Source organism: Aspergillus melleus (genome assembly GCF_016097325.1).
Source record: "Aspergillus melleus strain CBS 546.65 chromosome Unknown contig1, whole genome shotgun sequence".
NCBI classification, from domain to species: Eukaryota; Fungi; Ascomycota; class Eurotiomycetes; order Eurotiales; family Aspergillaceae; genus Aspergillus; species Aspergillus melleus.
The window spans coordinates 4,458,853-4,471,192 of NW_025763370.1; the positions used below are offsets into that span (position 1 = coordinate 4,458,853).

The 12,340-nt window shown below is 50.3% G+C and overlaps 3 protein-coding genes and 1 non-coding gene across 4 annotated transcripts; 3 read left to right on the plus strand and 1 right to left on the minus strand.

Moving 5' to 3' along the window:
- The first annotated feature begins 2,020 nt into the window (after positions 1-2,020).
- LDX57_001579 lies at positions 2,021-2,117 on the plus strand. Its single transcript has one exon. It is a non-coding gene; the product is annotated as a tRNA-Arg (tRNA).
- A 926-nt stretch (positions 2,118-3,043) lies between these two features.
- Positions 3,044-6,703, plus strand: LDX57_001580 (non-reducing polyketide synthase spyA; the record flags this gene model as incomplete). The annotated part of the gene is made up of 2 exons (XM_046083224.1): positions 3,044-3,835; positions 3,956-6,703. 2 exons carry the CDS (start codon positions 3,044-3,046, stop codon positions 6,701-6,703), a joined length of 3,540 nt encoding a protein of 1,179 aa, XP_045939181.1.
- Positions 6,704-7,786: 1,083 nt separating this feature from the next.
- Positions 7,787-8,092, plus strand: LDX57_001581 (uncharacterized protein; the record flags this gene model as incomplete). The annotated part of the gene is made up of 1 exon (XM_046083225.1): positions 7,787-8,092. The coding sequence occupies one exon, from the start codon at positions 7,787-7,789 to the stop codon at positions 8,090-8,092; it is 306 nt and encodes a 101-aa protein (XP_045939182.1).
- Positions 8,093-9,523: 1,431 nt separating this feature from the next.
- Positions 9,524-11,246, minus strand: LDX57_001582 (uncharacterized protein; the record flags this gene model as incomplete). Its single annotated transcript, XM_046083226.1, has 3 exons — positions 9,524-10,730; positions 10,820-11,061; positions 11,244-11,246. The coding sequence occupies 3 exons, from the start codon at positions 11,244-11,246 to the stop codon at positions 9,524-9,526; spliced, it is 1,452 nt and encodes a 483-aa protein (XP_045939183.1).
- Positions 11,247-12,340: the final 1,094 nt, after the last annotated feature.

A 12,340-nucleotide genomic window follows, 5' to 3' on the forward strand; every position in this document is an offset into this window, starting at 1 on the left:
TATGCCAGGGTGCTGCATATGAAGCCGATAACACTCTTGGCTTTCACCGCCTCAAGCTCTTGAAGACAGCTGTTTCGCATTCCTCTCAAGCAGGCCGATATCATGCTGACAGGGTCGGAACGATTGATGATCTGGGATAGATCCCCGGGAGTGGGAAGAGGGACTTACCAAGGGTTGGTAGTAATACAAGGATCAGCGAGTTGAGAAGGTGGCAGTCACGGTCAAGTACAGTAGAGTCCAGATAGATGCGAGGACTTTTCGCCGGGGGAATGAATAGAATTAAGGGGGAGGAAGAGAAAAGCAATTGGATCAACCAGCGAGAGATATTCCGATGAGGAGGGCAGGTAACAAAAAACAAACGAGACAATTAGGGGAGGACGAGCGAGATCGCAAGGATATATGGAGGGGGGGGAAAAGGGAAGAAAGAGAAGCAGCAGCAGCAGCAATGATGTATGACTAGAGAGGCATTCACCCGTCAAGTGGCCGTAAATTGCCAGTCTAACCGCTTTCTTCCTGCCACGGCCCACCGCCCGGAGCGCGTGACGTCTTCGGTCGCGAATCGAGGGAACCAACGACGTTTCGGCCGTTGCAATTACTACGGAAGAGTCGATCATACATCTTGCAGCTGCCATGAACTCTTGTTGAATGAGGGATTTTTTCATTGGTATGCAGTTACCCTGTTCGACCTTGTGTACACTTTGACTCGGAGTACGAAGTAGTTACAATATTGAGGAAACAATAATAAAAATGGCGCAAGGCTACCAGTCCAAAGTCGACGAGGGGGCGATCCACTCCGCCGACCTTATCAATAGGGGAGGATTAATTCCCTCCCCCTTTCTTCCCGGCGACAAATGATCACCTAGAGTCCAAGGTACTGCTCGTACCTCCCTGAAACAAGAAGATGAAGACGAATCCTACCAGGCCCGGCATGACCATGGTCCATTAGCCACGACGCCACGAATCTGATACCCGATTTTGGAGTTTCCCATCGTGTGCCGTGTGAATACTTTTGACCACTGTTACCTACCGAAGATTTAAGTGTAAGCTGTGTCAAGAGGTCTGGCCCTAAGTTCAGTCTGCTTTTTCTGTTCTTCTCCTTTTTTGTCCTTCTATGGTACTCTTATACCCAAACCGAGTACACTGTACTCCGTACTATGCATACTATCACAGCCTTGGGGCGCTTTCAACGTGGTTGCGCTCTCTGTCTCACGGTTGCATCGACACGATCACGATCAATCAAATCTCCTGCGGTTGAACCCGTTCAGACACCTGCAGATAGCCCCCGTGTCTTTTGAGTTTCCCGCTGACTGTAGTTGTGTCATTATGAAGGCTCCCAGGACGAACGCAAAGGAACTCCCAGTGTCTTCAACCCGGGCCTGGATACTTGCATGGCCAATGGCACTTACTCGGTATGTCATGACCAGCAGGGGTAGGTGGAGTTTCCTTGCGCCCAGGCCAGGCCGATCGGTTCAATTTCCACGGGATCAGAGCCTTAATGTCCTGTCCTTATCAGTGCGATGTCTTGCACTGATAGGCAGCTCCCATCCAGGTGGTCTTTTTGGGTAAGTAACTACAGCTTCATGTCCCGCCTGATTATCCCTGTGCTCACATTCCATCTACTTGCATTGACAACAATAACTGCGCTGTCTAGATCACTTATCGCGTTCTTGTTCCGCATCACGGTATCCCAGTAAACTTCCTTCGTGAGAATGGAAAGCATAAAAAGCGCGGGGTAACGACACAAAGCCCCATTGATGAGGGGAAATGACGTAGCACTGAACGCTCTTGAGAGGAGCCATCGTCATTGTCATCCTTCTTTCCAAGGCTCCGTATAAACTAGTAACAGAATGAAAGGAGATTCTAGGCAGCCAGATAACAAAGAGAAGGGGGGAACATGAACTCAGAAACAATCGGCCTTGACGGTTGGTGCGGACCGCTGCATTCCAGGATCATTGATTCAAACGGCGAGAACATATCCGAGAAACATAAGCATAAATATGTTTCAGATTTATGTATGTCAGGCCTGCTGGCTCAATGGTAGAGCATTGCTCTCCTATCTTTCCCCAAAAGGTTGGAGCGTTAGGCAAAGGTTGAGGGTTCGAGTCCCTCGTGGGTCGTTGCTACCAATTCTTTTTTTTCTCTCTCTATAGACTCTTCATTTCTTTCCTTCTCCCCCCGCATCCATCATCCATGCACGAATACAGTTTTGCTCATTACTCTTTCTTTTGATACCCGTCTTTATCAATTTCAGGTGGATCCGATACCAAATTCTTTCCCTCCCTCCCACCCCCGGTTTCCTACTTGGTCAAAAAACTCAATCAAGGAGCTCACCTTACCTTTTCCCTGGATTCCTCGGGTCAAAACAGGTTCCCATCCGTTACATGTGCCACTCTCTTCTAAGAAACTGGGAACCGGCTAATGGTTGTGCTGTCAATTCGAATGTTAACTTGCAAAATGCCTGGCAGCTTCGCCGTTCAGCCATCAGGCGCCCTGGCATCATGCATGGATAAGTCAACCTTCGTTTTGCAATGGATATCAACGGGTAGTTCGATAATCAAAAGACCGAGGCAAGTGGCCATGCGGCTGTCAGGATTAGGTTGGTGGTGATATCAGACATTGAAATCCGGGATTTCATCTAAATACAGAGACTCTAAAAGAGATGGTCCAGTCCGACTTGACAATATAAGAGCTGCCGACTCAACGTCAATCTTTCGACCAAACATCGCCTGAGAAAATCGGCTTTCCCTGTCGGAGGACCGCTGCGATAGGCATTAAACTGTCGACATTCGCATAGAATTGCACGGCGACAGGTTCGCGGAGGGTCTGGGAAGTCCCCAGGGATACAAACATGGAATTAGATACGAGCCTAGCTGGGTATCCGGAAAATGCTATTGTAGTGGTTGGAATGAGCTGCAAAGTATCGGGTGCTTAGAGTCCGGACGAATTCTGGGATTTGCTTCGAAATGGTAAATGCATGGCTGCGGAAGTCCCACGAACTCGCTTTCCGCTTCAGAGCCATTGGCGAAGCCATGGGATGTCATACATGCGCGGCAACTTCCTAGACGAAGTCGACGTCTTTGACCATCAGTTCTTTGGCAAATCAAGCCGTGAGGCTGCTGCCATGGACCCTCAGCAACGTCTCCTTCTTGAGGTCAACTACCATGCACTGGAAAGGTCGGACTATTTCAGACCGGGCCGAGAACGCGATAACAACGTCGGATGCTACATTGGCGGGTTCTCTAACGACTACATTGACAACCTCGCCAGTCATCCCGCGGGTGCGTTTACAGCGTTAGGCTGCCTCAGGTCATTCCAGTCTGGCAGAATTAGCCATTTCTTTGGTTGGACCGGGCCGTCCATAACGTTCGACACTGCTTGCTCCTCGTCCACCGTCGCAATTGACGCTGCATGCAAAGATATCCTGCTCGGGGGCTGCACGGCTGCAATCGCCGGTGGTGTTGCCGTCATGACAAGCCCCTATTTCTATCAGAACCTTGCAGGTGCTTCGTTCCTCAGCCCAGATGGAACACCGCGTCCGTTTGATGCCGGCGCTAATGGATATTCGAGGGGAGAAGGCGTTGCTGTTGTTTTTCTCAAGCGACTGAGTGTAGCCTACCAGGAAGGCGATCCAATTCTGGGGGTCATTTGCTCTTCGGCTGTGAGACAAAATAGTAACAACTCCCCAATAACCGCCCTGGATCCCTTGGCACATCAATCTTTGTATAAACAAGCCCTAGCCTCGGCCCGAATGCAACCAGAAGACATCAGCTATATTGCGGCTCATGCTTCTGGTACTCGCACCGGGGATGCACAGGAGTATACTGGAATCAAGGCGGTATTTGGCGATAGTGATCGAGATGGTCCCCTATTTGTTTCCTCTGTGAAGGCAAACATCGGGCACACTAAGGGAGCCTCTGGGGTGGTAGGACTAATCATGATAATACTTATGATGCAGAACGGGGAAATAGCACTGCAGGGGAGGTTGGAACATTTGCGCCCGGAGATCGAGCAATCCCAGGGAAATATTGTGATCCCCCGTGACACTCAACCATGGAAAGCATCGCCCATGGCCGCCTGCTTGAATAGTTTTGGCGCCTCGGGGAATATCACGGCTTTAATTGTGAAGGAGCCACCGCGGCATTTGACGGAACAAGAACGACAGATTGGGGAAGCCTCAGCTTCTTCTTATCCAATATGTATATGTGCGCACAATCTGCAGAGCCTACGCCACAATTGCAAAGCAGTCCTTGAATGGGTTTCAAACAGCACTGGGAACGCCAAGTTACGGGATATCGCATTCCACCTGTCGCGCAAAGCAAATCTATCTTTGCGTTATCGATGGTCCACAACTGCAACAACCGTGTCTGAACTGGCAAACAGTGTTCAGACTGTTGATGCGTTTGAGGACCATGATGCGCTAAGTTCCAAACAGCCGCAGCCAGTCGTCCTCCTGTTTCCGGGCCAAACAGATACCACTGCCTATATTGACCGACACATCTATGAGACATGCGTCGCTTTTCGCCATCATCTCAATGAATGTGATCAAACTCTAACAGGTATGGGAGCGGCGAGTCTCTTCCCTGGTATATTTGAAGATGATGAATGTGACAACGTTACCATTTTGCACACAAGGACTTTTGCGATTCAGTACTCATGTGCCAGAACATGGATTGACACTGGACTCTCGATTGCTAGAATGCTTGGTCACTCGATAGGACAACTAATTGCTCTATGTGCGTCTGGTGCAGTATCCTTGACTGAAGGTGTCAAGCTCGTTCATGGTCGGGCACGTTTAATTGAAAGCAAATGGTCGTCTGAAAAGGGGGCCATGTTGGCAGTAAAAGCATCATACGCCCAAGCTCAAGACGTTCTCGAACAGTGCTGCCAGGCTGGCACTCCCAATGATCTTGAAATCTCCTGCTACAACGGACCGCCTAGCTACGTGCTGGCTGGAACAGAGAAGGCGATTAAGGCAGCGATAGAAGTCCTGGAAACTAACCAGATCAAACACAAACACCTCAAGGTCACGCATGGATTCCATAGCAAGTTGACGGACCCAATACTTCAGGACCTTATGCAACTCTCGTCCGAACTCACCTTTTCGCAGCCCAGGATCCCAGTGGAGACCTGCTCATTCTCGACAAGCTGGGAAGTCCCTACCCCTGAGTTAGTTTGCGACCACACCCGTGGCCCAGTGCACTTTGAAGCGGCAGTACAGAGAGTGACGAATGGACTCGGTGCCTGTACTTGGCTAGAAGCGGGATCAGGGTCCTCAATCACCAGTATGGCCTTTGCTGCCATGTCACCAGAGACGCGTGCTGATGACAAGTTCCTCGCGATTCAATTGAAACCATCCCAGTCAGCCAGATCTCTGGCTGATGTGACTAGACAGCTATGGGATGATGGCCAGAATGTCCAATTCTGGCAATTTCACGGTGCACAATCGTGGAACTACACGCGCCTCAGCCCGCCACCTTATCTATTTATGAAACATCGACATTGGCTGGAATGGAAGGGCTCAAGATTTACACCATCCGAGCTTCACCGTACCAATGAAGGGACAAATTCCACTGGTGCCGAACTGATTCATATGATAAGGACAGATGAAACGGGCAAAGGTTCTGCAACGTTTGCAATTAACATTCAATCTCCAGAATGGCTGTTACTTGTTGACCAGCATGCACCCGGCGGAACCGGTATCTGTCCAGCTTCTCTGTATAATGAGATTGTTACTAGGGCGACACGACAGGTCAGACCAGCAGAAACGCGGTTTGGAAATTCATTCGGGGTTGTCCAGGATCTCGTTATATCAAAACCCATGGGACGATCGAAGGGCAATATGCTCAACTTACTTCTGCAGGCGACCTCGCCAACAAGAGAAGTATGGAAGTTTAGCTTCAATATCGACAACGAAGACGGTCACGGCCGAAGTCGACACGGTCCTCACATACGCAGCGCGACAGGGCTTATCCGCTTTCCCGACGGTGAGGGTAACCCGATGATATATTTGCAGCGAGCATGGGATCTGATTACTCTGGATTCGATCTGGGATGCAATCGAACAACAGGGACAACACTGCGCCGGGAATTGCAGTATTGACGGAGATGTGATCTACCAGTTGCTAAGGCGAGTAGTCGACTACGGCAAGGTATATCGCGTCATCAACAGCTTGCAATCGGGCCCAAAGTATGCAAAAGCCTATATAAAATTGCCGCAGGACTGGCAGCAGTACTCGAGCATGCATATCATTCCCCCAGTGTCAATTGAGGGAGTTCTGCAGGTTGCAACCGCACATATTAATTTATTCGGGCCTCACATCCGCACAGCTGGGGTGTTCCTCTGTACTAGCATCAAATGCATTCAACCTAGTCAGCATTTCTCATGGGAGTCATTTTCTGCTGGATGGCACGTGATCGCTAGGACGATCGACGAAACTGACACATTCGTGGAATATGATATAATGGCTTTCGCAGCAGATACTGGACGTCTGGCGTTATTGGTCCACGGAGTCGAATTTTCGCACGCTTCGGCCCAATCTGTGGATGGTTTGCCGAAAGTCGCTATTTCTAGTCATGACTCTATCCCAAACAGCCCTTCCCAGGAGTCATGGAATGGGACTAGCACAGAGTCCGATCCGGGCTACGGCTCCATGAATGAGTCTGCGAATGGTTCTGGAAATGGGCACGTTTATAAAGAAGAATAAATTTCATCCACGGCCCTCCATGGCATTCTTCTTGAGTTCATAAACATTCCCACGGAGGGGCTATCGGCCTCAACCTCTCTTGGAAGTCTAGGCGTCGGCTCTTTGGCTATGAGCGAGATACAACATGTGATCAAAGATGAATTTGATGCCGATCTTCTGATAGCGCAGGGCAAAGGCACTATGGCTGGAACTCTGTTGAACATGATTAACAGACAGCTTACACCGGATAGTAGCCCACCTCAGCAATCGCATTCGAAAGAAAATTCGCCGGTAGCTTCTCGCTTGCAGGGACTGATTGAAGATCACTTAGGCCTGTTGAGCACATTGGCTCTCTGTCTTGCCTTGGTGATTTGGGGATTGACTCGCTCCTCTCCCAGGAGCTCACCAGGGACATTGAGAAGGAGTTTTGCTGTCCGATAGACGTCGAGATGAAGCCCGAAACTACTCTCACTGAGCTATGCACAATCCTTTCATCTGGGGCCACCAAAAATGCCTATTATCTGGAAAGCTCACCAGGGTCATCCGTGCTTGAGGATAAATCATCAGTACCAAGCGAGGATGTAAATGTTCCGCCGCAAGCTGTGTTCGTTGAAACACAAAAGCGTTTCCCAGAGCTTGCGGCGCAGACCTCGTAGCTGCATTTCTGGCAAAGAGTTTACCCAACGCAGTGTGAATTGGCTCTTTCCTGTGTGGTGGACGCGTTTGCTCGTCTCGGTTGCGATTTAAGGACCATTCAACCAGGTTGTCTCCTTTCTCCTATTGACGTGGTTCCGCAACATTTCAAGTTGAAGTCTACCTTGCATGAGATTTTGCGGCATGGAGGTATTATAGACTATACTGGGGAGGGGGGTTATATCCGTTCTGAAAAAGGCATCAGTACGCGGTCATCATCCTTCCTCCATGAAGAAATAACTCAAAAATATTCCTCAGCACTGCCTGGAACATGAACTCCTTCGCATCACCGGTCCTGAATTGGCTGGATTTCTGTCGGGGACCATCGACCCCTTAAAACGAATCTTTGGAATTCCCAAGAATCGCCAGCTGTTAGACGGTATTTATTCCAAGGCTCCGATATTTCGTACAATGGACCTCATGCTGTGCGATTTCCTGGACCAGCTAGCAAACAGCCGTCAGAGAACCGGGTTAATTCACATCCTCGAGCTAGGCGCTGGCACTGGAGGTACAACCACGAGTGTCCTTGAGACGCTCGTTCATCGGGGCGTCCCCTTCAATTATCATTTCACGGACATCTCAAGCTCTTTTGTGATGGCGGCTCGACGAAAGTTTGCCACATATGCGAGCTCTAATACTTTGGGATCGACCAGAACAGCCAGGAAAGAACCCACATACCCCACCAGAAGGGTGACCGTGTTTTCGATCGAGTCTTGATACGTGGGATTCTGATTTCGGTACTTACGCCAAAGGCACTGAATAACTGCCTCCGTGGCTAGACCTATCGGTTGAGCAACATGCCAGAGATAGATTGGCCCCGATGCACAGTTCACGTCCAGCCGTCACCAGAGGAAGAAATGAGCAGCTCCGGAGATGAAGAACACTAGAGTATTCTTCAGATAGCGTCCCCATGTAGTGCCCTGAGAGGCACCCAAAAGCCGTGTTGACAGCAACGAGGCAAATGCACTGTATGATCGGTACGGGAGTTTATGCCAAAATCTTGTCCAGAAACGGCGGAGGGTATACGCTTCTATCATATTTCCGAACAACGATGGCCACTGCTCAGCAGTATCAACTCCCAGGCCAACGAAGAGGATGGCGCAAAAGTTGTTGATACGACTCCAAAATGAGCGAAAAAGGAACAACCCAGTCAAAGACCACCCACAGACGGATAGTCACTTCCCGGGAGGTGTTGGTTTGTCCAGCCAGCAATCGTCGAAAGAAGACGTGCTTTTCGGGCGAATAGTCAGATTGTTTGAGGGAGATCATACGCCGCAGACTACGCCTGCAGATGTAGAGCAAAGCGTATCGCCCTACTATGCGCGCTGCCCGCTGGAGGCAGAATTTCCAGCGTGACGAGTTCTGGAAACGATTGTCTAGAGTGGGAGGGATATCGACTTCCCATGGGGTACCAATGCCCCGACAGTTGAACACCATTTTCAGCGCAGCTCGCCGATTGGGAAGGAAATGAGATCGATATAGCATTATGACAGTCGCCACAAAACCCATCTGTTGTATGTTCGTAGGAGGTGTCTTGTCACAGCGGATATACAGCACAAAACACATGTCCCTGTGTTTTATGGGTTTCTCTATATCTCATTGCAAATGCAAAGGCACTTTCTCTGCGTTATCTCGACATCTTCTAATATACTGATCTCGCGATGAACCTAAGTCACCAATAGCTTTAGGGCGAAGATGATCCTGTAATGATCTTCATCTCCGTGTAGAAATGAGCAGTCAGCGAGAACCAATACCAAGCTGGGTTGGCCCTTCTCGACGAGCTAAAACTCACTCCAGGAGACCGCATTCTCCCGGGTATTGAGTGGGATTGCGCGTATTCTGAAGCCGGGCGGTCGAATAGGCATGGCAACCGCTTTAAGAGTCCCAGACTGGCCTACAAGCCAAAATGCAAGATCAATTCCACTAGTCATAGTAATGAGTGACGAGCGGATCATAAGAGGAGTTTCCATAAGCATCCCCTCCATAAGTAAGATACCCCGACACCAGATCCGGCGACACTCCACGGGTGATTTTCGATGCGTTTCCCATCACCCAGACAGTCTGCATGCCATCCACCATATGCTGCAAAGTATGGCAATGAACCATCCACACGCTATTCTTATCTCGTCAGCACTACTCCTTTCTGCATCAAGGACACCGCAAGTGCGCAAGAAAGCAGGAGGGGGGGGGGGGGGGAAGTTGATAGATAGAAACATACCCAGCATTCTGCACCCTCAACCTCCAAGCCCTCCACCCCTGACTCGTATACTCATTCCCCATCCCAACATCCTCTCCCGTGGTATTATCCCTAAACAAAAACGTCGTGTCCCTCAACACCGGCCGATACCCCTTCAACCTGCGTTCGTTTTCCGTCGCATTATACGTCCCCCGCCCACTGCCTAGATCATACACGTGATCGCCGTGTATATGCCACGGATGCGTATCGAACCCTCCAGAGCGGCCATTCGGCTCGTTGAGTAGGATTATGTCGACAATTTCGCCGATCCGGGCGGGGTAGACGTTGAGTGCTGGGTCGCGGCCGGAGTGGTGACGGATTGCGTTGTTGAAGTCTGGGATTGCGCTTTCGTGGTTTTGGTAGATTTGGACGAGGTAGGGGGTTTCTGGGTGAGAGGTTGATTTGCGACTTGTGTTGGTGGCTTCCTCGCGTCGGTGGCGTTCGGTCCAGGTGTGGTTGTTGACGGTCCAGGTAGATCCACTGGGGGAGACGAGCTGTGCAGACCGGAGGACGATCTGCCGAGTGACTTGCTCTGCAGGAGGGAAGTTATTATCGTTTAGAGGTTGCAGGGTATATTCCATCCAGGACTGCGTGTGGATGGGCAATGCCAAGGGTTTCTGTGCCGGTGGATGACTCGGAATCGTATGATTATCGCCATCTATATAGTTATTAGATCCGTTTCCGAGCCCTTCGTAAACAAGCAAAGCATAGAACGTATTCCGCTGCTGACGAAACCGCGTCTCGAACTGGATCCAGAACTGCGATCTTCCGGCCCGACGCAGTTCGTCTGCGGACTTGGTGCGCAGAAGAAAATCGTATCGTTGGCCCGAGCCGATCTGGATCATGTTTGTCGACGCAGGCTCCGTGTAGTGGCTGTCGGCTGCGATGATGGTCAGGTTGTCGTGGTCTTCGATGCCGAAGACTAGGGGGCTTAGGGCTACGCCGCCGATGGTGCGCATGCGGTACGTCTGGTCCGGCTGGACGGTGATGACTGCCGGTCCGCAGGGTCGTGAAATGGACGGGTTTGGTTTGGACCAGGGTTGGGAGGTTTGCGTTTCGTTGGCGAGGAGCCCGGGGTAGTTTTGTCCGTTGACGAGGATGGAGGCTGCTTCGCCGGGCCTGTGAGGGTTAGTATTCATTTTGTTGGCACTGGCATAGACATGTATAGCCTTGATGGAAGAATGAGGGGGAGGAGGGCTGTCATGTACCAGGAAAAGTTCGCCAAGGGAGCGGTTATGCCTTGGACGACCATCGAGTCGGTGTAGTTGAACAGCTCGGTGAGAAAGATGGTTTTCTCGTCGTCATATTGATACGGAGGAGTGCCAGTTTGTTCCTCGACAATCAACGGACCGGTCACGGAGACGGCTTGGAAGCCAACATGAGAGTGGTAGAAGTAGGTTCCTGCCTCGCCGATGTCCGGACGGAGTTCGTAGTCGAAGTAGTGTTGGGCCTGTGAATGTTCAAGTCAGTAACTAGAGCGGCACAAGACACGAAAGAGAAGTCACCTTAATCGGCCATTGACTGGCCTGAGGAGTTCCATCACTGTAGGGTGCCACGGATTGACTTAAACCATGCCAATGCTTCGCGTCTCATCGTTAACGGAATTCATTTCATCCAAGTAAGCATGCTCACCATGGTCAAATTGTCTGAGGCGAAATCATTATAGACTCGTACCCAAGAAGTCTGATTCTCGCGTAAATGAATACTCGGACCTGGAGTCGTGCCTGGAATGATGGAGATCGGTCAGTGGTCTGTCAAGTGACATAGAGAAAGGGTGCATCCAATACGACGAACCATTGACGAGGGCAGTCAATCTGCTTCGACACGCAATCGAGACTTCTCTCTCGCTGACTCGCAAGACGTAATGCGGTTGGAATGTGCTGTCATGTCGGATTTGCCGTGCGCTCATAGCACAGGATGCGAGCATCCCCACCCATAGCTGGATCGCAAGAAAGAACTTCATCGTGTGATTGCTTGATCCTGTAGACGTGGTGTAGCGTGGAGCTGCTTGGCTGGTTCATTTCGACTGTTGAGGACCAAGGGTCCTTTTAAACTATACACCTGGATGAGGAATACATCAGCCTGATGCTCCTGGAGGAACATCTACGGGATATCAAAGAGACAGGCCCGATCGAGACATGGAGATTATGGATATACCGGAGAATAAACGCAAATCAAGGGTCGGAGATAGTACTGCCATGTTAGCAACATTGGTGCCTATGGTTATGAATGCTAGGCCTCATTGATCTCCAAATATATTCGGGCGAGATTTCCTAAACCGTGCTGGCATCAATAAACATAGCAAGTCCGAGACTCGGCGATAACCGATAGGCTGCTATCCTGGGAGTGCATCTCGCTCTGCTCGGGAAATTCGGGGGGCCAAATCGTAATTTGTTGTCCTGTAGTTAGTGACCAGTTCGCCCACGCCAGTCTGTTGGGCCAACCGCTCGGAGATAACCAAGTATGAGCAGGAGGAGCAACATGATCTGATTTCAGGGCTGCCGGCGAAGACAGGGGAAGTCTTGTTAGAGGCTGTTGAACTTGGTATAGATAGCCAGTACAATTGGCGAAAGAGGCCCTGCACCTTCATTGATGGTTCCTACAGTCGCAATGATCATTGATACCATAAGGCTTCATTCATCATCACCAGGATGCTAAGGGTATTTCGCCAGAGGGCTATAAAAGTGATAATAAGAGTACAGAAATCTAGTGCATAACAGACAGAGCAT